This window comes from Cricetulus griseus, chromosome 2 (assembly GCF_003668045.3).
Source record: "Cricetulus griseus strain 17A/GY chromosome 2, alternate assembly CriGri-PICRH-1.0, whole genome shotgun sequence".
In the NCBI taxonomy this organism is placed as follows: Eukaryota; Metazoa; Chordata; class Mammalia; order Rodentia; family Cricetidae; genus Cricetulus; species Cricetulus griseus.
Genome location: NC_048595.1, coordinates 23,502,369 through 23,529,926, shown reverse-complemented (window position 1 = coordinate 23,529,926; position 27,558 = coordinate 23,502,369). Strand labels below are relative to the sequence as shown.

Here is a 27,558-nt window from a genome sequence, read left to right as displayed (position 1 = left end):
GGGTATAGAAATGTGTTGTTTTATTATAAAGTTTCACAAAATGGAATATCTCAAAAAGGAAGCTAGGCTAACACCTCCACCTGCAGAGTTGGGGGAAGACAGGGCAATGGGAGTTTTTCTGCTTGCCTGAGTCCAGTGGGAAGGTATAAACAGAACCAATCTAAAAATGGTTGATATTACCTAAGCCTGAAAATAAGGGGTCCAAGAAGACCCAGTTACCCCTTCTAGAAAGCTTAATAAGGGCATCGTAACAGAGCTCCTAAAGCAGGCACTTGGCAGTTCAGGATTTTGTCTTCCGGTTGTTTTCTTTCCACCCTACATGTTTGAAAACTAAGACCTGAGCAGGATGGACAAGGTGGCTTTGGGAAAAGTTCCCCCAGCACCACTACACTGAGCTCTGGTCCCTGGTTCCTATCTAGTCCCTGGGGACATTATATTTAATATATTTTATATAAATACACAGAGGAATAGAAAATATAAAATCTGAGATTGAGAAGAAGTGGGGAACTTGGGGCGAGGCCACAGCCGTAGATCTTACTCAGGCTAGCTTGACCTCTTCTTTCACCCTGTGGAGAAAACAGACTGCATGAGTAAACCTACTCAGGAGGGCTGGAAGCAGAAATAGGGCTACAATGACTTCCATAGGCCCCTGGCTGCCCAGGTGACTGCTGGGGGGGGGGGCTTCTTAGTGCTACAGACATGCAGGCTGGACCCTGAAAGGGGCCTTTGTAAGCTGGACCAGCTGTCCCTGCGCCTTCTCTGCCCTCCCCAGTGGTAGGACACAAATGGGGTGATGCTCCAATGCTGGGGAGATGCCCAACAACTCCTTCCTCACCCTTTGGCTTCTGGCTTCTCCTCCTTGGTCTTCTCCTCTTCGATGACTTCTAGAACATAAGAGCACAGGGATGGTTGAAAGCTTCAAAAGACCCAGGTCAGACAGTGGGAGTCTTCTATCCTGAAACCCCTTCTTCAGTATTACAGTTCACTGGTTATAGAAAAATGAGAAAAGCCCATCCCAGGTCCTCTGGTGAGTCTGGCTGAAAACAAACAGGTTAGACCAGTTTCCTAGCCAGTTTCAGCCAGAACACAGGCAGAGGCAGCCCCCTGGGAAACAGGGCAAACAAAGTGCTGGGGAAAGGGCTTGGGTGGTATGTGAGAGCCAGGCTCAATCTGCCAGCAGAGCCCAGGAGTCACTGCGGGTCTTGCTACTTCCAGGAGCTACTGAAAGGCTCAAGGAACCCACAGAAGCTGACTGGGTCTGGGTTAACACCTTCCTGTGCCTTACACAGACCCAAGTCCTGGTCCAATACAAACCCACCTTTTTTCTCTTCTGGATCTTTTTCTTTTTCATCCTCTGTTTTGACTCTTTTGGCTTTTTTGAAATTAGAAGAATTCTTGCGACCACCTTCTCCCTCCTCATCTGAATCAGAGAATTCTTCCTCACAGGCAATTCGTTTGTCAGAAGAACAGACTAGGAGGGAGTAGACAGATGAAATATTGGTATGTGAGCAAGGGGTTATTTCAGTATCTATGCCCAGTGTCCTTCAAGAAATGCTACAGGGATGGAATGGTAGATCCTGCATATGAGAAGGCCCTGGGTTCCATCCTCAACATTCCTCCACAAAAGACATCAGGAGTCTTAAAACTATAAGGTTTCTTTCCTTTTTGGTTTTGCAGGACAGGGTTTCTCTGTGTAATAGTCCTGGCTGTCCTGGAAGTAATTATGTAGACCAGGCAGGCCTCAAACTTACTGAGATCCACCTGCCTCTGCCTCCTGAGTGCTGGGATTAAAGGTTGCACCATCACCACCCAGCAAATATAAGGTTTCTTAACAGCTGGGCAGCTTGGAAGAGATGAGGCAAGTTCAGAGCTGACTACTGAGCAGGGAATACAAGCCCCTGGATTTAGGTCTTACTGGAGATGCGTTTGTCAGGGTCTTCTTCATCCTCATCACCACTCTCCTCTGGGATGGCATCCTCAGGTATTGCCTGCATTTGGACGCCAGGCGCATGGGGCAGCATTCTCAAGTTCTCAAAGAGCCTCTGCCTACGGTTAACATTGGTTAGAGACAATGCAGATCTGGCCTGTTCAATGGAGAGGCAGCTTAGCAACATACTTACTTGATTTTCTCCAGGTATTCGTTAGTGTTCTGGTTGGTCATATTGGAAGGGCTGATATGAAGCTTGAAGTCTGGTCCAAAGTATTCAAAGTAGTCATTGTACGGTAGCTCTGAGGGGGCATAGGAGAGGAGAGTCAAGACATAGCCAGCACAGGGCCTGGAAAAAAGCATAGGAGCTTTCCCTGGGTCCGTTTACCCACCTGGAAAAGAGATGAATGCCACCAAGACACTGAGACTTGGACACCTACAAAGTCTCAATTTTTTTCTCTTCTGTCTTTTTGAGACAGGGTCCCTCTGTGGCCAGGGTGGCCTGAGCTCCCTTCCCAAAGGCTGGGATTACACTTAGGACCCACTTAATTTTGATGACACCATTCTCTAATATCAGCACTAGTAGAATATGTGTCTCCAGGAGGGCAAAGGTCAAGCCCTGTTCACTAGCCCATGCAGTGGAAATCCCAAACATCTAAATAACTGGTAGTGTCCACACCAAGACAAGACTAGGGAAAAACTGATGGCTACAGTCTGCCTATCACCAGAGAATAAGCAGAGGCCTCAATCATGAGTATGAGAGACATTATGACTAAATGGGAAAGAAGTTGTAAATGGAGGCACATGAGATCCAGCTCCCACCCAGCCCAGACGAGGAGCTGATACCATTAGGGATCTCCGTGTCCAGGGCCACAGCTGTTTCGTAAGTCCAGCACCGAGCAACATTACGGATGGTATATCCACCTCCTCCCAGCATTAGCATAGGCAAGTTGAAACTCTTGACAAACTCCACACACTTGGCATGCCCTATGGAAGGAAAAGGGATGTTGGTTTACAGGGGAACCCAGCAGACCCTGCTCATCCCTGTGCGTGCTATCTGGTCTCACCTTTGATGGTCAGATTGAAGCAACCTAACCGGTCTCCAGATAAGGAATCTGAGCCACACTGTAAGACTACTGCACTAGGCTGGAACATCTCCATCACTTTGGACATGACCTAAACGGATACACCTTGATTATCATAAAAAAAAAAAAGACTAGTACAGCACTTTCTTCCTTTTCATCTCCCCATACTGTGTGGTCGATGAGAGCTTCCCAATTTGTACGCATCTGTAAAGATACATACAGCTCTAACAACTGAGCTTTGAATGACCTCCCATCAACTCCCTACTCTTCCTTTTGGAAGCTTCACAACCTCTAGCTGCTTCTGCTTAATTCATTTGGCCCCATAGATTTAAGCCTATACGTTTATTCTCAAACCTAAGCATGTCATTCTGAAGCCTGAAACTGAAGCTTCTGTCATCTTTACTACCAAGTAGATAGTAGGCACTTGTCTGAGTGATCACATGACTTACATTAAATATTGTTTTAAAAAAGTTTCTGTTTATAGCCAGGCGATTGTTGGTGCACACCTTTAATCCCAGCACTTGGGAGGCAGAGGCAGATGGATCTCTGTTGAGTTCTATTGAGTTCAAGGCCAGCCTGGTCTACAAAGGGAGTTCTAGGACAACCAACACATTAAAACTCTGTCTTGAAAAAGAAAAGAACAAATAGTTGGGCGGTGGTGGCATATGCCTTTAATCCCAGCACTTAGGAGGCAGAGGCAGGAGGATTTCTGTGAGTTTGAGGTCAGCCTGGTCTACAGAGCTAGTTCTAGGACAGCCAGAGCCATTACACAGAGAAATCTTGTCTGGAAAAACAAACAAACAAACAAACAAACAAACAAAACAAAAAAAAAAAAAAGAAGAAGAAGAAGAAGAAAGAAAGGAGTTCTAGTAGTTGACTTCAAAGATATGGAGACATAAAACATGCAGGACTGCTACCCTCACTATCAGATCAGCCTGTTCCCATCTTTCTTTGGAGCATTCTGTAGGGGAAGCTGTAGCCACGCCTCCAGCCCCTAAGTAGGCATGGCTACAGCTTCCCCTACAGCATTCTCTGCTTTGTCTGCTACATAAACTTCTGTTTGAAAGGTCAAAAACATTACTGTTAGCCAGGCAGTGTGGTGGTGCACACCTTTAATCCCAGCACTCGGGAGGCAGGTGGATCTCTGAGTTCTAGGCCAGCCTGGTCTACAGAGTGAGTTCCAAGACAGGCTTCAAAGCCACAGAGAAAACCTGTTTTGAAAAAGAAAACAAACAAAAACAAAACAAAAAACCCCAAACCTTTAGTATTGTGTAACAGTCTCTGATTGCATCCTGCATGGATGCTCCTTAAGCAGGAAGGTAAAGGATTCAAAACTGCTTTAGGAAGTCCCTGAAACTCGGACTGCTTCCTGTCAGAGTAAGCAGTAAAAGCTGCAAAGACTCTCAGACCAGACCAGATGCCTGGAAGAAACAGAAACCAGTTGAGCTGCCTGGAAAAGATTCAGACCAACTCAGCCACCTGGAAAGGACACCACCCTGTGAGTTGCCTGGAGGCTGTGCAGTGTGCTTCAGGGTCCCAGCTTTTGTAAACTACCACCCATGCTGGGTACGCTTTGGTGATGCAGCTGAGTCATTTCTATTTCTATAAGTAACCCCTTACCAATACTCCTCTAAGTAACCCCAACAAAACTAATTGGTTCATCAAGTTTGGTCTGCATGGGTTCCCTATCTGGGGTGAATACAGACGTGTTGTGTCTCCCCAGAAAAGTTTTGGCATACAACTGACCACAGACTGCTAAGTACATATTGTTTACCTCCCACAAAGATTGTGCCTTGCATGTTAATGTACTAAGCAATGGCCAGACTCTCAGAAAGTAGAAACAAATTACAGTGATGGCTTGTTTCCCACTACCATACAGCAGTCAAAGTTGAAAGTATCTCTCCTTTTCCAATAAGCCACAGTGAGGAACGATCTCTCGGCCATGGTAGGTGCTTTGCTCTCTTTCCAACAGTAGCTAAGAGGTGAATTAAGGCACTTACTGGCTTGAAAATGGCTTCATAGGACTCATCATCAATCCCATCTCGGAGAGGGTAGTTAACAGCATAGTACTTGCCTTTGCCAGCCCCAATATCCTAATCAAAAGGGATATGAAAATAAAATTGAAAGACAAATAAAAGGGGATTCAAAGATGGGGTCAAAAGGTTAAGTAAAGACAGTGGTTCCATGAGACCAGATGAGCCGGTGAGATAGGAAAGGCCAAAGCAAGCCCAACTTACAACTCTCAATATCCCTGAACCTACACAGGGCAAAGATTCAATATCCTACCCCACAGCACAAGATTTCTGTCTCTAGCTAAGAGCCAGCAAACAGGTGGGTCACAAAAGTAAAATCGACCACCAACAACTCTGTCCAGAGTTTTACTGTACATTCCTCTACTTTTATTCTTTATAGGAAGCTGTGGAGGGCAACAGTAAGAAGAAAGCTTCTTCCAATTGACTTCAAAATAGTAAAAGCTACTTATTTGAATGTTTGCTGTATCAAACAACTTAATTAGTATTATTTTCCCATCTAAGGGGGTCTGTCAGGGCAAAGGTATCTCACTGTACTCATGCTAACAGAAACAAAGTCCATTAACTGTCCTACTTTCATGCAGTGTTCTGGGGAGAGCCCACTGCTTTCAGTCATATGGCAAGGGGAAGGGGACCTAAAACAGAGGACCTTCGAGGACTCAGTGAGGACCCCTAATCCCTCACTCCAAATTCAAGCTTGTGACATAATAGGGTGATGTAACTGAGCTATGGTGAGGAGGGGGAACAACGAGCCAAAAAAAACCCCTGAATTCCGACTCCTTGTGTCCCGTTATCCCCTTTCCTGAATAAAGAATGAAAGAGATTGTGTAGTGTAGTATTTTGAATGGCAGAAGAGGCAGGAAATAGTTTAGTGGCAAAGGATAGAAGTTAGAGCGGAAGGTGAAGTGGTTGGTTCCTAAAGGGAGTTCTCACCCGAAGGTCCCCAGTTCCTGGGAAGTACTCTCCATATTTATGAAAGGACACAGTCATGACCCGGTCTGTGGTATAGAAGGCCTCTTCCACACCATCGCCATGATGAATATCAATGTCAATATACAGCACCCTCTGGTGATACCTAGGATCAGAAGGTAGTCAAAGGTCTGGGGCTCTTTGAGGATGGGACGCGCCAAGGGCGCCAGGTCCCAGCTTACCGAGCTAGCTGCCTCCCTCAGGTATCTCTAAGCACCAGAGACGTGGAAACTGGCTGAAGGAAGGTGGAAGAGCGGCCCGGTGTCTCCAGAGGCCTGACCAAGCCGACCATGTCCGATCTTCCTACTCTACAGCCAGGGTCAACTCCAGTCACACAAGGACACTCTGGAGGCAGGATCTGAGCAGCACCGGCCCCAGATCTTGCCGTGGGCTCAGATCAAACCAAGACCCCGTCAAGGAGAGGATGGCCAGAGACACTCATGGAACACATCCTAGCCAGCACACCGTAAGAAAAGCAAACTAGGGAGGCAAGCCCCGGGGAGAGGGAAGTGGGAACCTGGCCTAAGATGCTCTTCCAAGACACAAGGCCAGGCAGGCATACTTTAGCAGTTCCAGGATGGCCAAGACGATATCATTGACGTAACAGAAACCGGATGCTTCAGACTTCTTTGCATGATGCAGACCCCCAGCCCAGTTCACAGCAATGTCCGTCTGCTGCTTATTAAGTTTCACAGCACTTGCTGGGCACAGAAGGAGAACACAAGCCTGTTATTAAACCATTCCCCTCCCCCAAGAACCCAGAGAGAGGCAGCTTATCATACAATACAGACTATAAAATTCACTAGTCATCCACTTCTCATTTCAATAGGGAGTAAGATTTCAAATCAAGGATAACCTATTGACACCCTAAAACTAATTTAGTGAGAAGGAGGGAGGGAGGGAGGAGGGAGAGAGGGAGGGAAATGGATACACAAACGATGAAATGGAAGTAGCAGTCATCTACGGAGTGAATTTGGATGGGTTTGGCTTTTTCTGTGTGTTTTTCAAAATTATATGGGGGGGGTGGAAGAGACACAATAACCATAGGAAAATGAATAAAATTAAGCATTATACAAGGTTTTAATTAAAAACAGAATATCCATCTAATATTGTTAACGTAAGCATATCATAGAGCTGAAAAAAAAATGTTGCTTTGTCGAGGCAGGGTTTTGTAGTATGGCCCAGACTGAACTGAAACACTATATTAGGCGATTCTCCTGCCTCAACCTCCAGAGTGCTGGTGTCATAGGTGCAGTGCCATCATGCTCAGTTGTCGTAGCAGTACAACTCACAACTAACATGGCTTCCCTAACAGTAGAGTAAATGAATCTACTCCAGGTACATAAGTGATGTCTGATAATGTTAACAAATGCCTGAGACTGATTCATGTTATACTTAAAAGATTTGTGGTTTTGGATTTTTTGGATATTCTAATTGTATATATGGTTCTCACTGACCTTTAACTAGTTACTCTCCTGCCGCATACTCCCTAGTGATGGAATTATAAGCATGTGTCATCACATTGACTCCTAACAGTGTTCTTTTAGAGGGTACAGCCTCCGCCCTCCCCAGACAGGGTTTCTCTGGGTAGCCCTGGCTATCCTGGAACTTGGTTTGTAGACCAGACGGTCCTTGAACTCAGAGATTCACTTGCCTCTGTCTCCTGAGTGCTGGGATTAAAGGCCTGCATCACTACCACCTGGCTAAAGGCACATACACACTCCACTAAGCAGGGCATGGAGGTGAACACATCTTTAATTGTAACAACTAGAGGCAGAGGAAGGAGGATCTGTGGGAGTTCAAGAACAGCCTAATCTACATAGCAAATTCCAGAATACATAGGACTACAAAGATTACATAGAGGCCTTTTCTCATAAAAGCAAAAATAAATTTAAAGAATTCACTGTCAACAGAGAAACCTGTTTTGAAAAACCAAAACCAAATCAAAATAAATTCACCGCCAGGCTGCTGACAAACACCTCTAATCCCAGCACTAAGGAAGCAGAGGCAGGGGGATCTCTTAAGTTTGAAGCTAGCCTGGTCTACTCAGTAAGTTCCAAATCAGTGGAACTCATTTAAACCCTGCCTTCATACATACTGATCTCTTGAAAAAACAACACACACACACATGCGTGCGCGCAAAAACAATGTTTCAGTACACACGTACATTTACTGTGTTTACTGTGGTATGAGTGTTATGCCTACATGAATGTATATGCATGCCTACACGGATGTAATGTGCTCCATGTAAGTGCCTGATGCCCTCAGATATCAGAACAGGGCCCTGGACACACTGAAACTGGAGTTATAGTTATGAGCATGGGGCCTGGGAACCAAACCGATGTTCAGGAGTAGTAAGCACTCTTAGGTGCTGGGCCACCACCACTGCCCCACGTTTGAATTCATCTCACATTCCTCTATTATTCGTCAGGATCCTAGGACCCTATACTATAGGTCCAATACACGGCCTAGATATGTAATATTTATATAGCAAAACTGCCTAGCAACACATTCCAAAAAACATGTCCCCATCCTTAAGTCACGGATCACTGCATTTCCATGTTTAGGACAATGCTAAGGTAACCCAGAAGTCATAGTGCAAATGACTTGTGAGGAATATTATGACATCAGAAGTTAATGATCTCACTTTCTCATAAGACACAGATGCTGATCCTACATTTATAAAACTTTGTCATTCACAAATTGCTTTTATATACTATATTTTAACAAACCCATTAAGTCCTGCAGGAGATTCCTGTATATAGGCTCTCTTGGCAGAAGAGAGTTAAGAACACCTGTCAGTACTGTGTCAAAGATGTAAAGTAAAAACCCACAGCACCATTCTTAGTGGTCACAGGTAAGCACTACCAGGGCCTCATCTAAAACGAAGGTCTCACCGTAACAGTCTAGTACATCCCCAGGAACTGATTTTGTTTCCTTACCCACAGAGCCACCAGTAGACAGCTGACAGAACTCAAACAAGCCATCAAATACTGGACAGTCCTCACCAACGTTGACTTGAAAGAAATAAGTAAAGGGTTAGTTTCCACAATTTCCTTCAGTTTGTAAATATTTATGAGCTGATGTGATAAAAAGCATTCAGAAGGCTTGGGTTCTAGTCTAGGTTAACTTCTTAGAGATCTAGGCTATCAATTATAATAAGCAATAATAATATTCACTTCAACTAGTCAGTGGGAAAATTAAGAGACCCCCCCTTTTAGAGACATGATCTCACTGTGTTCCACAAGCTGGTCTTGAACTCCTGGTTTAAGCTGTGCTGCTGCCTCAGCCTTCTGAGTAGCTAGAACTACTGCACACATAGCATTAGAAATCTTACAGAAGCATTTAGCGACTTGGAAAGTGCTGGAAAAGGTGCCTACACAACAGTGTTCATGGCATGCCGCTCACTAAGCCCTGTAATACCTGCTGCATTTATCCTCACATGTGCTTCTGGGGTAGAATTTGCTCCAATCCTATAAGTGGGGAAATGGGCTCAGAGAAGTGAACTGCTAATACTAGAGGCAAAATACAAGCCTCATGCTTTGCTGCCTGCCCTAAAGGACTGAGAAAAAGTATCCTGTTTTTTTCCAAAGTGCTTTCACATATACACTCTTATTTGAACCTTGAAACTCCAAGAATTTGACAAGACAGGACTCGAACCCACTGTGCACCAGAATGAGGACATGCAAAGGAGTTAAGTGACTTGCTGAAGGCTATATAACCAGGTAGTATCAAACTAGAATAGGAAGGATTTAGGTGTCTTGACCACCACAGTCCAGTGCTTTCTACTACACCCCCAAGTGACAAATCAAGTTATTTCAAGCCCATGAGGTAAAAGTACAAAGTAGGGCACATTGTAGAAACACATGCAAACACAAATGCAAATGCAGGACAGACAGGAAGCACACCTAGAGGGTGGAGTGTCAGAGCCCCAGCCTCTCCTCTCACAAACAAGGAAACTACTGAGGTCAGGGGGGCAGATGTGGGGCTACATCCCTATTCTCTTGCTCCACTCTTTTATTGATGGAGGTTCCCAAAGTAGAGCAAAAAGAATATGGGAAGGCCAGCCTGGATTACGGTAATATTGAGACACAGCTATTATAACCTGGCTAAGAAGGTAAAAGTGCTTGCTAAGTCAAGTGACCTGAGTTCCATCTGTAACCCACAGAAAGGTGGAAGGACTCAACTCCTCTTGCCTCTAGCCATACGCTGTAACATGCTCACATCCCCACCACATACACATAAAAACTATTAAAAAAAAAAAAAAAAAAGCTACTAACTCCAGTGCTACTGTAACTTGAAGAGTGCCCCAAGTCTGGTGCTTACTTAGAGAGTGGTAGGCTTTTCCTCACTTTCTTGGCAAACACTGGGAAAAGGCTATGCCAATAAGAACTTCGGTGCCTAGGGCCAGGTTATTTATCCAGGGGCAAATAAATCTGCACCCCTAGATTTTTTTTCCTTCCCTGAAAGAGCAGGTCGTGGTATCTGAATTTCCAAAAGGTGCCTTACACTACTTTGTGGGATATGACATTCCCTGACATACCATGGGAGGGAATGGGTGTTTTAGACATAAGAAGACTATCAACCATCAGGACCCAATACAACACACAGCTCACACAAGCCAGTCTGCTAATTTTTAGTTCAAGAAGACAAAGTGCTAAACACAGTTGACTCACACTTGTAATCTCAGGTCACGGTGGAAGGAGAATGACGAAAATTTCAATTTAGCTACATAGTTCAAGACCAGCCTGGACTATATGAGACTACTTCCTTTAAGAAAGCAGCATCTTGAGACAGAGCAAGCAGGGAGGGTCATGCCTGTAATATCAGCTCTTAAGAATGTCTCTGTTAGTGTGAGACCACACAGTACGTACCAACCAGGCCTAAATAGTATTAGACCCTATCTCAAACAACAACATAAGAGCATGTAGAAACCTGTATAACATTAAACACTGGGTTGGAGAAATGGCTCTTCCAGAGGTCCTGAGTTCAATTCCCAGCAACCACATGGTGGCTCACAGCCATTTGTAATGAGATCTGGTGCCCTCTTCTGGTCTTCAGGCATACATGGAGGCAGAATGCTGTATACATTAAACACTACTGGAACCCAAGTTACACCTGGCAATAGGGTCACAGAAAGGGGGAGGGGATCAAAAGAGAACCAGCAAAGTATAGAAACAAGAAGCTGTGACCAGGGGTTGTCAATTGTACTCATCATGTCTTCCTTCTTGGGCTGTGAGGAAACACGGGTATTCATTATTTTCGATAAATGTTTTTTTTGTTTGTTTGTTTTAAGACAAGTCTCACACTGTAGCCCACTCATTCACTAAGTTGCTAGGCTGGCCTTCAACTAGAGGCAGTCCTCTTACCTGGGTCCCTAACTTCAAGATTATAACCATGTGTATAACTAAACCCCATTGCCTTTTGTTATGGTTTTTTTCTTTCTTTCTTTTTTTTTTTGAGACAGAGTCTCACTGTGTAGCCCTGGAACTCCTGTATTTAAAATAATTTTTAGAACAGTTATTATACATAATACAATGTGCATATTATGCCAGGCAGTGGTGGCACATGCCTTTAATTCTGGCACTCAAGAGGCAGAGGCAGGCGGATCTCTGTGAGTTCAAGACCAGCCTGGTTTACAAGAGCTAGTTCCAGGACAACCTCCAAAGTCAGAGAAACCCTGCCTTGAAAAACAAAAACAAAACAAAAAAAATTCAATGTGTATATTACAAAAAATAGATGTTATAGCATACTGTTTAGAGGATGACAGAAAAAAAATCTGCTAATGTTCAGTACAAATGCATTCTTTTTTTTTTTTTTTGGTTTTTCGAGACAGGGTTTCTCTGTGTAGTTTTGGAGCCTATTCTGGCACTCGCTCTGGAGACCAGGCTGGCCTTGAACTCACAGAGAGCCAGCCACCTGCCTGAGTGCTGGGATTAAAGGCGAGCACCACCAATGCCCGGCTGCATTCTTTGTTGTTATACAAGGTTCTACTCCATATCCCAAGTTAGCCTTGAAGACCCATCTTCCTGCCTCAGTCTCCCAAGTGCTATGAATTTTTTAAAGAGTGGTTAACAGAGTCACACATATGGGATGTAGGGACAAGAGTCTGGAGTTTCCTTTTTACCCCTGCTACCTTGCATGTAATTCTGAGAAAACGTTTTACCTCCTGGATCAGTCTGCATAACAGACAATGTGCCAAACCCTTCAATCTTTTTCATCACTTTTTTACCACAAGTTCCATGTTGGGACTGTATGCTCCAGAAATTATATTTATTTAGGTTCTCATTTTGATTTATAAAATAAGAGCAAAGCAGAGCATCTGATCAAGGTTCTCAAAGTCTCAAAATGGGCTTTTATGTGCACCAAGAGTATATATAAACTCCCTAGGTTAGATACCATTAAACATTACTACTAACGAGCTCATAGGTTTTGCTTCCTGCGTTGGTAGGCATTTCAGAAAGCACTTCACTAATGACATCTAATGTCTTTACTTTGATTCCTAAAATACTATGAACCAAGTCTAAGGATTCACAAGGTTGAAACCTTCATCCTATCCACCTTTCATTTTTTAAGCTTAATTTTGATTTTTAGTTTGTGAGTACTTGGGTACATGTATGAATGTGTACCATGTGTGTACAGTGCCCACAGAGGCCAGAAGAGGGCATCAGATCACCTGGAACAGATGGCTATCAGCCACTATGAAGGTGCTAGGAATCAAACCTAGGTCCTCTGGAAAAGCAGCCAGTGCTATAACCACTGAGTCATATGTCCAGCCCTGCCCACCTTCATTTTTAATGAGAAAATTACAGACCTACACATTTTAACAAACAACTTTCTAATTTCTAAGAAACCAGAATACTGGCACAGAACCTGTATGTTCCCAAAAGCCTTGTATTTTGTCTGACTTGAAAGATTTGTGAATTGCAGAGATGTCACATAATACCAAAAGCTATTGTTCCTTCTAGGTAGGTACTATGAATGCAATACCTCAAATATAAAATAGGGAAGGTCATCCTCAGAGAGACTTGAAGACTTGGTCAAGATACAAGCAGGAGAGATGGCTCAGTGGGTAAAAACACTTGCCATAAAAGCCTACGACTTGAGTTCAATCCTGGGAACCCATGACAGGAGAGAACCTACTCTCCAAAGCTGTCCTCTGACCTTCACACCTGCAATCGTCACACATAGCCCCACCACCCACCAAAACACATGTATAGTTAAAACAAAAAGGGACACAAAGGGAGAGGTGAGCAGCTCAGTGGTACAGCACTTGCCCGGCAAGCCTGAGACTCTGGTTCAGCACAGCCACACCCACCCTAAATGAGCACAGTTTCACCCACGAACACACAGACAACCAAGTGGAATAGGTGGTAGTTGAGCATTCAAACCAAGACACGAAATCTCAGGACCATCAAGAAAGCTCAACAAAAAGCAAGCCTGATAACCTGATTGTGATTCCCCAGACACAATAACATGGTAGGAAAGGTTCAACTTTTAAGTTGCCCTCTGACTCCCACATTTGCATAAACACATGAAAATTAAAAGCTTAGGGGAAAAAAAGAAAGCTCATTTTCTTCCTGTGATACAGGCTGCTTCTCTATTGAGAACCTGTATTTGACAACTGAGCTTGGTCCTATTGTCAATGTTTCATGGAAACCCCTCCAATCATCTGCAGGTAAGGAACGAGCTGATCTCCACGAAGTCAGCAAGATTGTCAATTCAGAAAGCAAACACTTCCACCACAAAAAAGATTCAGATGTGACAATGTAGTCCCAAATTTGAACAATGCTTTCCATGGCTAGAAGCAATCACAATTCCTATAAAGGAGGTATGGCTTGTGAGATGGGATGAGCTCTGCTGTTTCAGATCCCGGGAGGGGGGAAGGGGTGGAGTCACCTCATCTCAAAGATCATCTATCTAGTCTGTCCTTTGCGGCCTCTAAATTCTAAATACAAAGTTAGAGCAAATACAACTAGACAGGAATCAGAAGCCACACAGCTCACCCTAAACAGAAATCTTAGGAGAAGTGCCCTGCACAGTTAGCTAAGAATAAACCAGTGTCTACTGTCTGCTTCTAAGTCAGTGCCCTTCATATTACAGTTACGGTATACCTGGGACATCACTGTAACCCTAACTGGAAAAAGTCCAACTCTACTATTTAGGATCAGGAGATAAGGAAAACCAGACAAGAAAATGAATACACTGGTACTTTGGGGGAACAAGACAAATCAGCTGTTAACTAAATGGGGGCCAAAGGTAGGTAGGCCTCCCCATGGAAAGAGAAATCCAATGTGGAGTTTTAGAGTGGGGTGGGGATGGAACATACTTACATCTCTGCATCTGCTTGCTGTACTCAGACATATTGTCTGGGCGAATGGAACGCAAGAACTTAATGTAGTCATCACTGTGGTACTTAGTCATCTCCTCAGCATTGGCTTTGTGAGGACGCTAAAGAGTAAAGGGAGAAAGGCAAGTTAGCCTTGATTGGTGTCAGTCTTCACTCTTGTAGCTGAGTCTCTTGTATTTTCTCCCAGCACCTGTCTGCTTCTCTGTGCAGCACCTTTCCCATTACAGTTAGTCAGGTGCTGGACAAACTAATTTGTAAAACTAAGTGCCTTATAAATGATTACTTACTTATTATTCAATAACACGTAGTCAAGAGACAAAAGGCACCAGGAATTCAAGAAAAGGTTGACTCAAGATGATTAAAATATCTTGGAATTTTGTTGTATATATATATTTTTTTTTTAAAGACTGGATTTTTTTTTTTAAAGAGACAACTTTTTTTAAAAGATTTTATTTATTTATTATGCATACAACATTCTGCTTCCATGTATACCTGCACACCAGAAGAGGGCACCAGATCTCATTATGGATGGTTGTGAGCCACCATGTTGTTTCTGGGAATTGAACTCAGACCTCTGGAAGAGCAGTCAATGCTCTCAACCTCTGAGCCATCTCTCCAGCCCCTGTTTTTATTTTTTTAAGACAGGACTCATTATGTAGGGTGGTCTGGCACTCACTATGTAGTTGCCCTTGAGATCCATCTGCCTCCTGGGTGCTGAGATTAAAGATGGAAGCCTGGTTTCAGACAGAATTTTTCTGTGTAGTCCTGGCTTCCAGGATCTTGCTCTGGAGACCAGGCTGGCCTTGAATTTAGAGATAGGCCGGTCTCAACTGAGTATGCTGATAGAAACCTCTACAACAGCACTCAAGAAGACTAGACAGAGGTTAGGACACACGACATAGTTCAAGGGCAGCTTGGGGTGTGTAGACCATCTCAAAAACACACCCCAGGCTGCCCTTAATCTAGAGTTAAGAACAGACTGGTCTATGGAGAAGTTCCAGGCCAGCCAGGGCTATACAGAAAAGCCTGCATGAGAGGGGGAAACAAGACTCGCTTCTCCCTATCCCTGAGAGAAGGATCACCTAGAAAGACAGCCCTCTTCTTTGTCGTTTCCACAACTAACATTTATTGTTTAGTCTGTGTCCATCATGTGCACAAAAGTTCAAGTTCATAGTATTGCAGTAGAATTTTTCAAATTACAACAGAAAAGGTTACACTGGTGGTACACTTGACTGGAAACCCAAGTACCTAACTCTAGGCACTATTTTGAACCTCATTTAATCCAAAAACACCCACAGGTCAGACAGAGTAACTCATATTTGGAATCACAGGACTCAGGAGACTAGGGCAAGAGAGGGAGATCAAGTCCAGTCAGGTCACATATCAAGTTCCAGGCCATTGGAAGCTACACAGAAAATCATTCCTTAAAATCAAAGACAGCCATAGTGAAAAGCAAGACCAAGGGTTGTGTTTTTTTTGTTTTGATTTTTACATTTAAGTTTATTGTGTATATAGGCTTGTGAGTGCATAGTGCACAAGTGGAGGTCAGAGAACAACCTACAGGACTCGGGTGTCACCTTCCACTATGTGGGTTCTGGGGACTGAACTCAGATCCTCAGGCTCAGCAACAAATACTCTTACTCAGTGACCTATTCTGTGAGGGGTCCACAAACTGTGTTATAAAAATTAAGCCCTTTACCCTCTTCAAAATACCAGCAAAGCTCATTTTGGCTATGGCTTCTAAGATACCACCGAAATCCTAACTCCATTTTGGTCTGTGTGCTGAGCTGAACACTCCCAATTATTTTTTTCTGAGACAGGGTCTCACTCTGTAGCTCTAGCTGTCATAGAACTCATTCTGTAGACCATGCTAGCCTTGGAATGACAAGACTAGTCTGCCTCTGCCTCCCAAGTGCTGAGATTAAAAGCATGCACTACTATGCCTAGCTGAAGGCTCACACTTTTAATAGGTTCCCAACCAGCTCTACTACCTAGGAATCCTTGAAAAAATTTAAATTCAGTTAGATTACACCGTTTCTTGTTGCATGCTCAGCAGCACTTAAGTTCACTTTCAGAATTTCTTCTAACATTTCTGTTAATGAACCCAATATCCTTACAGAGTAAATGTCTGTGGACGCACGCACGCACGCACGCACGCACTCACGAACACACACACACACACACACACACACACACACACACACACACACACAAGGAGAGGTGGCTCAGACAATTCTAGTATTTCAAAGGCTGAGACTGGAGGATCATGTTGAAGGTTGAAGGCCAGTCTATGTTACATAATGATTTCAGGATAGCAAGATCTTATTTCAAAAAAGAGGGAAAAGGGGCGCAATGGAGAGATTGCTGAGGCAACTTGCCGGGTGTTGGTGGCGCATGCCTTTAATCCCAGTACTCGGGAGGCAGAGGCAGGTGGATCTCTGTGAGTTCGAGACCAGCCTGGTCTACAAGAGCTAGTTCCAGGACAGTCTCCAAAGCCACAGAGAAACCCTGTCACGAGAAGAAGGAAAAAAAAACAAACAAAAAAAAAACACTGTCTGCTCATATAGAGGACCAGGATTCTGTTCCTAGCACCCACCTGGCTACTCACAACTGTAACTCCAGTTCTAGATCTGACACCCTCTTCTGGCCTAAATGGGAACTGCATGACTCACAGGCATACATACAGGCAAAACAAAAACACCCATACAAATAAAATATAATATAGAACCAGGTATTGCTGGCATATACCTTTAATTCCAGCACTGGGGAGGCAGAGGCAGGTGGATCTTTGAGTTCAAGTCCCAGCTCCTACATAGTGTCTTACAACCTCCTATAATTCCAGTTCAATGGTATCCAATACTCTCTTCTGACTCCCATGGGCACTACGCATGCTCACATATACACAGAAAAAAAGTAAAGAAGAGAGAGAATAAAAAAGGGGCCCTACGAAGGAAGCCTAGAAATATGAAAGTTAGTATCTAATGGAAGAGAAAACAAGGATTCTTAATTTAGTGACCAGGAAAGTGGCTGGCTATAATGCAAAGAATTCTGGGAAGGTCCTGGGTTAAGTGTAGAAAGGATTCTGTCCCTCTCAGCTACAGAAACCTACAGAAACAGGTCAGAGATGAACAGCAGCTTGTCTGCAATTTGGCTAAAGCTTCTTTTAGGAGTGAGTCCTAAAGCTATCAGTCAGGACAGAAACTGAAATGGCTCTGTGCTTTGGGGAAAGAAATGCACAGGTCATAGACAAGAGAAAGGAACGACAGAAAAGAAAATTATGGGAGAACAAACCCAAAGACTCACACCAACAGAGGCAGAGCTGGAGGATAAAAAATAAACAAACAAATAAATAAATAATCACATTATGGAAGACAAAGTCTACAGATTTGAGAAGGAAACTGTATATATCCATATCGGACAGCTCATAAACACATCTAACTTTACTTCCCACCTCCAGGGGATTAAATGCTCTCTTCTGGCCTTACTACACACCTGCACGCATGCACTTCTAGACACACAGAGACAAACCATTAAAAAAATAGAGGCTGGAGAGATGGCTCACCAATTAAGAGCACTGGCTGTTCTTCAGAAAAGCCGGATTCAATTCCCAGCACCCATAAGGTATCTCACAACTTCCTGTAACTCCAGTTTCAAAAGAATTAGATGCCCTGTTTTATCACTGGTATAGACATACATGCAGGCAAAACACACACACATACAAATAAGCTGATGTTTTATTTTGTTTGGTTTTTTGAGACAAGGTTTTTCTGTGGCTTTGGAGGCTGTCCTGAAACTAACTCTTGTAGACCAGGCTGGTCTCGAACTCACAGAGATCCCCCTGCCTCTGCCTCCCCAGTGTTGGGATTAAAGGGGCCACCCAAATCAAAAAACTCTCTCTCTCTCTCTCTCTCTCTCTCTCTCTCTCTCTCTCTCTCTCTCTCTCTTGGTTTTTCAAGACAGGGTTTCTCTGTGTAGCTTTGGAGCCTATCCTGGCACTTGCTCTGGAGACCAGACTGGCCTTGAACTCACAGAGATCCACCTACCTCTGCCTCCCGAGTACTGGGATTAAAGGCGTGTGCCACCAACACCCGGCTGATGTTTTTAATCTTAAAACAAAAGAATGCCATACAGAAAGTTATCTCCAGAAGATCTCCAGGCAGACATGGTGGCACATCTATAATTCTAGCACTCAGAAGAAGCAGGTTAATTTCCCTGAGTTCAAGGCCAGCCTGATCTACATAGCAATTTCCAGGCCAAACAGGACTATATAAGTTCTTGCCTCAAAAAAATATCGGCTATGGCAGTTCCTGCTCGTTACCTCCCAATTAGCTACTCTTTCTCTTCATCCTTGGAAATAGATACCAATTTGTTTGGGTGTTAATAAACACAACCCAAGAGAACAAATCACAAGATCCATTAATGCCAGAAGATAGCTAGAAGATGGCAAATGGTCAAACGACAGAAAGGGAATTCTGCTAAGAAATTTCTAGAAAAGATTTTTCTCTCCTTAATAAAGGAGGGACTAGGATGTAGCTCAATTGGAGTAGCACTTTCCTAGCATGCACAAGGCTCCAGCACCACACACACTGGGTGTATTCCCACATGCTTGGTTCCCAGCACTTGGGAGATGGAGACAGGAGGAAATCAACAGTTGAAGGCCATCTTCCTGTTCTCAGGTGTCTCCTCTGGCTCTGAAAACACAAAGGCATTTGGGAAAGAAGACTCATCTACTTTCAGTCTCTGAAATGCTAAGGATGTTGTTATTGCTAAATTACTCAAGCTGGGAAGACCACCATTAATAGTCAACTGTAAGCCATAAAGTAGCATGGGTCCTGAATCTGTCTTCCTCATTCTATTGTTGGGATAACCCCAAAGGGAACTGGCCTTGTCATTTCTGTTGTTTGTTCGATTTGTAAATTATACTTTATTTTATTTTTGAGACAAGGGTCTCACTATGTAATCTTGGCTAGCCTGGAACTCTCTATGTAGAAAAGGTTGGCCTTGAACTCACAGAGACCATCATCATCTTGCACTACATAGCAAGTTGGAAACCAATATGTATTTGGGAGGCTGAGAGCAACAAGACCACCTAAGGTTGGGGATAGTTAGGCTACATACACAACAAAACCCTGCCTATAAAACCAAAAGAAAACAAAAAGCTTTCCATTTGTTCCTTACCGCCTCCAGAAGAGGTTAAACTAAGAACTGAGCCAAATTTAGTCTACAGATATATTGGTGTGTTTTGCTTGCACTGCTGCTAAAAAATAAAGACAAGTATGGGGACTATAGCCTATGCATAAGGTTCTAAGTTTTCACCAACAAAAAATGAAAACGAAGACAAAAACCTTGAGCCAACATTTTAAACTTAGGAGATATTATATAATCCAAAGTTCCAGTTTTTCTTTTAAAATTGGAAGCTCAGACAAAATTAGTTAGAGCTGTATCTGGAAAGGAGACATGGGTTTACACTGAGGCTGGGGATGTAGCTCAGCAACAAGAGTCCTCTAGCATACTAGGACAAAGACCTGTGTTCAAGCGCCTCAGTACTGCATAAACATGTAATTCCAGGCCTTTAAACCCAGCACACAGACAGGAAGATCTCAAAAGAAAAGAAAAAAAAAATCTATCTGCCAAATAATAGCCACTGAGTGAATGAGCACTGGGAAAGGAAGACAAAGAGTACACACAGGGACCAGCACTGATGAGGTTAGGCAGGGCCAGTAACTCACATAGATTTCCATTTTTCGGTAGAGACCATAGTTGAGCAGCAAATTGTGAGTCATGCGGATTCGGTGAGGCTTCATTGGGTGGCCTTGTCCATAATAGTAGTTTCCAACATCACCTGAAGAAGAGAGGTATGGTTTTATTTTGGTTAGTTAGGTTTATTGAGATGGGTTTTCTCTGTGTAGCATTGACGGTGCTGGAACTCACTCTCTAGACCAGAATGCTGGTATTAAAAGTGTGAACCACCACTTGCAAATAACACATATCAGTGCAGCTGTCTGTGGAGACAGTCAATCCCCTGTGAAATGCCTGATGTGGGTGCTGGGAATTGAACCTGGGTCCTCAGAAAGAGCAGCCAGTGCTCTAACTGCAGAGCCATCTCTCCAGCCCTGAGAAAAGAGTCTTTAATTACATAGTTAAGCACTCTGCCAGGAAAACTCAGCAAACTCTAAGAATACTATTATTCATTTCTAATTTCCATGATTCATTCTCACCTTGAATAAGAGTAAATTCTGGGGACCTGCAGAAGTTAACACTTACCAGTGAGTCCAGTCTATTTTCTCCTTCAAAAATATAGGCACTCCCTGGGCTATGGTGGCGCACACCTTTAATACCAGCACTCAGGAGGCAGAGGCAGGTGGATCTCTGTGAATTTGAGGCCAGTCTGGTCTACAGAGTGAGTTCCAGGACAGGCTCCATAGGCTACAGAAAAACCTTGTCTCAAAAAACAAATAAAAACAAAAGAAAGAAAGCAGGCTCAGTGGTGGTGGCCTATGCCTTTAATTCCAGTACTCAGGAAGCAGAGACAGGTAGATCTCTGAGTTTGAGGCCAACCTGATCTACAGAATCTAGAGTGCGTTCTAGGACAGCCAAAACCATCCTGAAACACACACACACACACACACTATCACTCACACAAAGGGCTTGCCCCAGGTGTACCAAGTAAGTTCCAATAAAATAAAACAAAAAGAAATCAGGCTGAGCAAGGCATGTAGAACGAGCCAGCAAGGAACACCCCACCATGGCCTCTCCATTAGCTCCTGCCTCTAGGTTCTTGCCCTATTTGAGTTCTGGTCGGGAATTCCTTCAGTGATAGACTGTAGGGAGACATTGTAGCCCCACCTCCTAGTAGCTCGGAAAGGTGTGTGGGAACAAGCCCATAAGGGCGTGATCAGGGGAGGTCTAAAGGTGACAAGGTGGGGGGTGTAGTGGTGGTGGTGTATATCTTCTTCTCTGGCCTGGCTGCCCCAGGCATGCTTTGGCTGGTGTTTATTTGAATAAAGAAACCTTAGCCTTGCGGACTGCGGATCGGATCGATCTCTTCAACAGACTACAATTAAACCCTTTCCTCCCAACTTGCTTTTTTGGTCACAGCAATAGAAACCCTAACTAAGACTCTGCCTTTCTACCTTCATCTGCTGCTGCCCACCATCACCCTGGTGAGTAGTTACTATATGGCAAAATAATGCCGAGAAAAACCAGGTATGGTTATCTATACCCGTAATCCTTGCGCCTAGGAGACTGAGGTTGGCCAGAAAGCTAGCCGGATATATGGTGAGACAGCCTCAAAAACAGCAACATCGACGGGCGGTGGTGGCACACGCCTTTAATCCCAGCACTCGGGAGGCAGAGGCAGGCGGATCTATGTGAGTTCAAGACCAGCCTGGTCTACAAGAGCTGGACGGCCTCTAAAGCCAGAGAAACCCTGTCTCAAAAAACCAAAAACAAACAAACAAACAAACAAACAAACAAAAACCAGCAGCAGCACTCAGCAAGCAGAGGCAGGTGGCTCTCTATGGATCGTCTATAGAGAGAGTTCCAGGACAGCCAAGGTAGGCAGAAAGACCCTGTCTCAAAATAACATAAAATAAAATGTGTTCTTGCTAATGTGCATGTATCACATAGCACACATGGAGGTCAGGGGTCAACTTCTAGGAGTCAGTTCTTTCTTTCCACTTTCACACAAGCTCTAGATATCAAACTCAGGTCATCAGGTTTTTGTGGCAAGCACTTTTACTTGCTTTTTAAATATTTTTCTGAAACAGGACCTTACCATGTAGTCCAGGTTGGTTAAAGACTCATTATTGTCCTATCTCAGCTTCCTGACTGCTGGGATTATGGGTTTATGCTACCACACCCAGTTTGGTTATCTTTTCTTCTGATGAACTATATGCTACAAAGACTAGCTCAGGCCCCAAACACTTCATGGATCCATGTGACTGATCTTTGTCTCTAAAAGAAATCTACATAAGCCAGGCGGTGGCAGGCAAATCTCTGTGAGTTCGAGACCAGCCTGGTCTACAAGCGCTAGTTCCAGGACAGCCTCCAAAGCCAAAGAGAAACCCTGTCTTGAAGCCCCTACTCCCCTCAAAAAACAAAAAAATCTATATAAAGCACTTCACTCATTTCATTTTGCTTTCACATACTTATTTATATTTGAAGGCAAGGACATTCATAAGGCTCAATAAGCAAACAATGAATCACACTGAAACTCATGAAAATTAAGTGCCTGACTAAGATCACAGCTAAGGACTGATCTAGAAGTCAATTCTGATTCCAAATCTAGAACACAAAAAGACACCTCAGGTTTTTGGGTCTCCATTTAATCTGAGGAGTTCTGTGAAAACAGGAATAAGAGGGGAGGGGAGTTCAAGGCCAGGCTGCACTACAGAGTAAGACCCTGTCTCTAGGGGGCTGGAGAGATGGCTCAGCTATTAAGAGCACTGACTGTTCTTCCAGAGGTCCTGAGTTCAATTCCCAGCAACCACATGGTGGCTCACAACCACCTTGAATGAGATCTGGTGCCCTCTGCTGGCACGCAGGCAGAACACTGTATACGTAATAAATAAAATCTTAAAAAAAAAAAAAAAGACCCTGTCTCTAACTAGACACACAGATGGATGACTACGTGGGACTATGTGGTAGGAAGTCCTTAAACAGTGTTCCAAACTCAAGTGGTCATTCTGTTGTTTTGAGACAGGGTGTCACTATATTGCTGAGCTTGAATTTTTGGCAATCTTTCTGGTTCAGTCTCCCAAGTATAAAATTACAGGCTCAAGCCACCACACCCAGTTAAAGGTTTTTAATCAGGCTGCTTTATAAAAAGTAGTTCTTTTTGCTGGTCCTAGTGGCACACACCTTTAATCCAAATACTTAGAAGGCAGAGGCAGGCAGTTCTCTGAGTTAGAGGCCAGCCTCTTCTCACAGTGAATTCCAGGCCAGCCAAAACTACAACAAACAAAATTCCTTCTATTTAGACACTAACATTTTTCTTTCAAAAGGAAAACTGGATTGGAACATGGTGGGCATGCTTTTAGTCACAGCACTTGGGAGGCAGAGACAGTCTACACATCGAGTTCCATACAGACTCCAAAAGCTACCTCAAAAAAAAAAAAAAAAAAAAAAAAAAAAAAAAAGGAAAACTGAGGATCAAATCAAGAGAATCATGTACACCAAATGTTCATTACTGTTCTAGCTGACCCAAACTTCTGCCATTATAGTTTTTTAGGAAAGTGAATCTCTTGAGCTTGAGGCCAGCCTGGTCTTCATAGTGAGTTCCAGGAGAGCCAGGGCTACATAGGAGAAACCCTGTCTCAAAAAAAGAAAGAAAAGAAAAATTGGCCTATAAAAGGTAAAGGGACCTGCCAATTACTGTAAATCTGACAAGCAGAGCCAAATCTGAGTCCCACCAGTAAATTCATGCATCTAGTCCCTTCTCTAAGAATGGAGTCCTTCTACTTTTCTCCCGGCTCCCATTTCACAACTGCTCAAGTTCCTATAATTCACCTGTCCTGTATCACTTTCATGAAAGGAATGTTCCTGTATTCACTGCATTGCGCAGGGTAGATTGAAATGCCAAGGTCTTCCTGCCTCGGCCTCGGCTAACATTACAGGCTGTGCTTACCTCACCTAAAGGACTCCCTACACTTTCTCCCTGTCCTCTACCCTTCCAACTCACCTACATGACAGCCTCTCCCTCTCCCATACCCCCTCATACCTGTGTAGACTTTGGCTTCTAGCTCATCTGTCTCCTCCACAACTATCACTAACAGCCCCTTTTCTATGTCTTCAACTTCTTTATTTTATGTAAAGACTCTGTGTTTTGTTTTTCTAGACAGGGTTTCTCTTCATGGCATTGGATGTCCTGGAACTCTCTTTGTAGACCACGCTGGCTTGAACTCAAAGAGATCCACCTGCCTCTGCCTTCCACTGCTGGGACTGAAGGCACTTTCGACCACTGCCCAGCTTATAAAGACTCTTCCAAGGCTACAAAACAAGAGTTTATCTCAAAAATGGGTGTGGTGGTGCATATCTTTAATGTCAGCACTCTCAAAGTGGAGACAGGTGGATCACTTTTGGTTCCACCCACACCAGGCTACACAGCAGGACCCTGTCTCAAAAATAAGTGATTTCAAGCTAAAGTATCCTTTTTACTTCTCCACTTATTCTGGATCTATGGCAATCTAGCTTTTGCCCCAATCTTTGCCAGCTCATCTCCACTCTCTGTCCTTCGGTTCTGTAACTCAACACTTTCTGTGCACTTACTTTTCTATGTATTCTTTGTCCACTTTTTAAAATCTTTTTTCAGCCAGGTTGGTGGTGGCCACACATTTTTGCTCTCAGCACTCAGGAGCAGATCTCTGTGAGTTCAAGGTCAGCCTGATCTACATAGTTCTATGACAGCTAAGGCTACACAGAGAAACCCAGTCTTTAAAAAAAACAAAATAGCTGGGCAGTGGTGGCATACTCTGGAGGTAGAGAGGCAGGTGAATCTCTGTGAAACAGCATGTGGGTCTTGGGAATTGACAAATCCTCAGTACAAAGTATTCTAAAACTGCTGAACCATTTATTCAGTCACCCTATTTTAATTATGTGTGTGTTGTGTATGTGTGTACACATGAGTACAGGTGCCTGTGGTAGCCAGAAGAGGGTGCAGAATCCCCTGCAGCTGGAGTAACAGGCATCTGTGAGCCACCCAACATGGGTGCTAGTAACTGAAATGGTCCTTTGCAAGAGCAGTATGCACTATTAAATGCTAAGTCCTATCTCCAAGGCCCTCCTTCCTTCATTTAACCAACAAATACTTATTTAACATCTACTATTGAAAATTGAAAGGGAGGAGAAATTATGTAATCCTATTATAGTCTCAAAAGAAAAAAATCTTAAGTCAATTATGAGCCACCCAACATTTTAGGAACCAGGGATACAGAGATTTTTCTAAGATTATCTACAAGAAACAAAAAAACATTTCTGGGTGGTGGTGGTGCATGCCTGTAATCCCAGCACTTGGGAGGCAGAGGCAGGAGATCTCTGAGTTCCAGGCCAGCCAAGGCTATACAGGGAAACCCTATGGGGGGGGGTTCAAAAAAACAAAAAGAGGGGGGCTGGAGAGATGGCTTAGAGGTTAAGAGCAATGGCTGCTCTTCCAAAGAACTGGAGTTCAATTCCCAGCACTCACAGCTGTCTGTAACTCCAGTTCGAGGGGATCTGGAATCTTCACATACATGCAGGCAAAACACCAATGCAAACAAAACAAAACAAAAAACACAAAAACTGGCTGCTAAGCATGCTGGCCTATCTGGAGGCAGAGGCAATCTGATTTCTTAAGAGTTCAAAGCCAGACTGCTCTACAAAGTGAGTTCGAGGGCAGCCAGGGCCACAGAGAAACTTTACTTCAAAAACAAAACAAAACAGAAAAAATAGAAACAAGAACTATCTAAGGTATGTCCACTGGGTAAGACTGAACCAGGAATGTGGCTAACAGTGGAAAATGAACCATCAGGGCCACTGGATGTTCTTAGGTGACTTCTTTCGAAATAAAACTGGCCAGGCGTATGTTGGGCTTTAATCCCAGCACTTGGGAGGCAGAGGCAGGCAGATCTCTGAGTTCGAGACCAGCCTGGTCTACAGAGTGAGTTCCAGGACAGCCTCCAAAGCAATACAGAGAAACCCTGTCTCAAGAGAGAAGGAAGAAAAAAACAAAACAAAACAAAACAAAACAAAAACCTGGCCAGGCGTGGTAGCACACACCCTTAATCCCAGCACTCCAGGCAAAGGCAGAGTAGGTTGAATATCTCTGAGTGGGAGGCAAGCCTGGTCTACAAAAGTGAGTTCCAGAACAGCCAGGGCTACATAGAGCCTCTGTTTCAAAAAAATAAAATAAATAAAAATAATAATTTCAAAACAGTTTCTTCACTCTCTACAACCTGAGTGATCACATCCTTTTCTAAATTAACTATCTGCATTATTTTATACTGACAATTACCAAAAATAACTGTCTTCTAAACTTCAGATCTAAATGGCTGGCTGGCTAGATGTCCCCTAAACAACTCAAAACAATTATTCCTAAAACACGGAAACCAAAGCTAGACAAAGTAGTGCAGGCCTAGAGTCAGCAATCTGAGAGATGAGGAAGAATCTTAGTTCAAGACCAGTCGAAGCTTCTTAGTGAGATCCTTTCTCAAATGAAGGCGCTGTCCCCTTTACCAGGTTGTTACCTCGACTTCCCTGGGCCTGGTGAGCCACTCCAGTTCTAGGATCCTAAGCACTGACACACACCTATCTGCTCGTTCAGCACGGGCTGAGGCCTCTTCTCTGTGTTCTCCAACTCTGAACATCCCCCTGATCCCAGCACTTACACAGAAAGGTACTTGTGACATTGTCTAGCTCCCCCTTCAGACGGGAACTCAAGACAGGAAATGTGACTCGATGAGCCCTCCAGCCCCAACAGAAACACAACCCCGAACAGAATAAGCTGCTCCATACTGGCTCAATGAAAAGTCCGTTTAACAAGTTGCATCTTTCCCCCGGCATCCCCGGGGAGCCCCATTTCCCAACTAGCAACTGCAGGCCCTACTCACAGACTTGGGGAGTGAGGTGGGGGAGGGGAGGGGAAGCGGGTGGCCAGCCCTGAAGAACTCACCAAAAAAAAAAACGACAAGGGACAGTGAAAGACCTTTGTATTCTCAGCAGCAGAAGATATCCTGGCAAACCGTCTCCACCATACTACGCCCCCCACCCCCCGCGGCAGGCTCAGCCTTCCCCCCGAGGAGTCCCACTCCCACTTCTTCACGTCGGATTCCCTGAAGAGACCTTCCCCCTCACCGAGATTACCCCCGGCTACCCCTTCCACGACCCCCATTCCCGGCCTCAGCCTTGAGAATTCGTCTCCTCAACCTCCTCCTTCAGCCTCGACTTCCCTCAACCGCCCCCTCAGCCTCGGCCTCCTCGCAGGCTCCTCCCTCAGTCGCGACCTCTTCCCAGCCTCCTCGCCCTGTCTTCCCCCAACGCCCGGCCCCCGCCGCCAGGCCGCCGCTCACCGTCGTAGTAATAACAGACTTTCCTCTTGGTGCCCTGAGTCTGCGCCATCTTGCTCACCGCCCGGCCCTCCCGTCAGTCTGTCCGCCCGCCCGCCCGCTCGCGGCTCCTCAAGGCGTCCGACCCGGGGGAGGAGCCAGCCCCGCCGCCCCGCCC

At 44.3% G+C, this 27,558-nt stretch overlaps 1 protein-coding gene across 1 annotated transcript; it reads right to left on the bottom strand.

Annotated features, from left to right (window-relative positions):
* Hdac1 (histone deacetylase 1) lies at positions 1-27,558 on the bottom strand. The gene is made up of 14 exons (XM_027399386.2): positions 27,405-27,558; positions 20,091-20,203; positions 14,345-14,462; positions 8,954-9,028; positions 6,574-6,712; positions 5,976-6,117; positions 5,013-5,105; positions 2,995-3,103; positions 2,774-2,914; positions 2,121-2,229; positions 1,916-2,046; positions 1,319-1,471; positions 836-884; positions 1-566 (listed from the first exon to the last, which is right to left on the bottom strand). The coding sequence occupies exons 1-14, from the start codon at positions 27,451-27,453 to the stop codon at positions 539-541; spliced, it is 1,449 nt and encodes a 482-aa protein (XP_027255187.1). The 5' UTR covers positions 27,454-27,558; the 3' UTR covers positions 1-538.

Coding starts and splice junctions, on each gene's coding strand:
- Hdac1 (XM_027399386.2), bottom strand. CDS start 27,453: ATGGCGCAGACTCAGGGCACCAAGAGGAAAGTCTGTTATTACTACGAC. Junction 6,713..8,953: donor GTCTACTGGTGGCTCTGTGG/GTAAGGAAACAA, acceptor TTCTGTGCCCAG/CAAGTGCTGTGAAACTTAAT. Junction 1,472..1,915: donor CCCTGACAAACGCATCTCCA/GTAAGACCTAAA, acceptor ACTCCCTCCTAG/TCTGTTCTTCTGACAAACGA.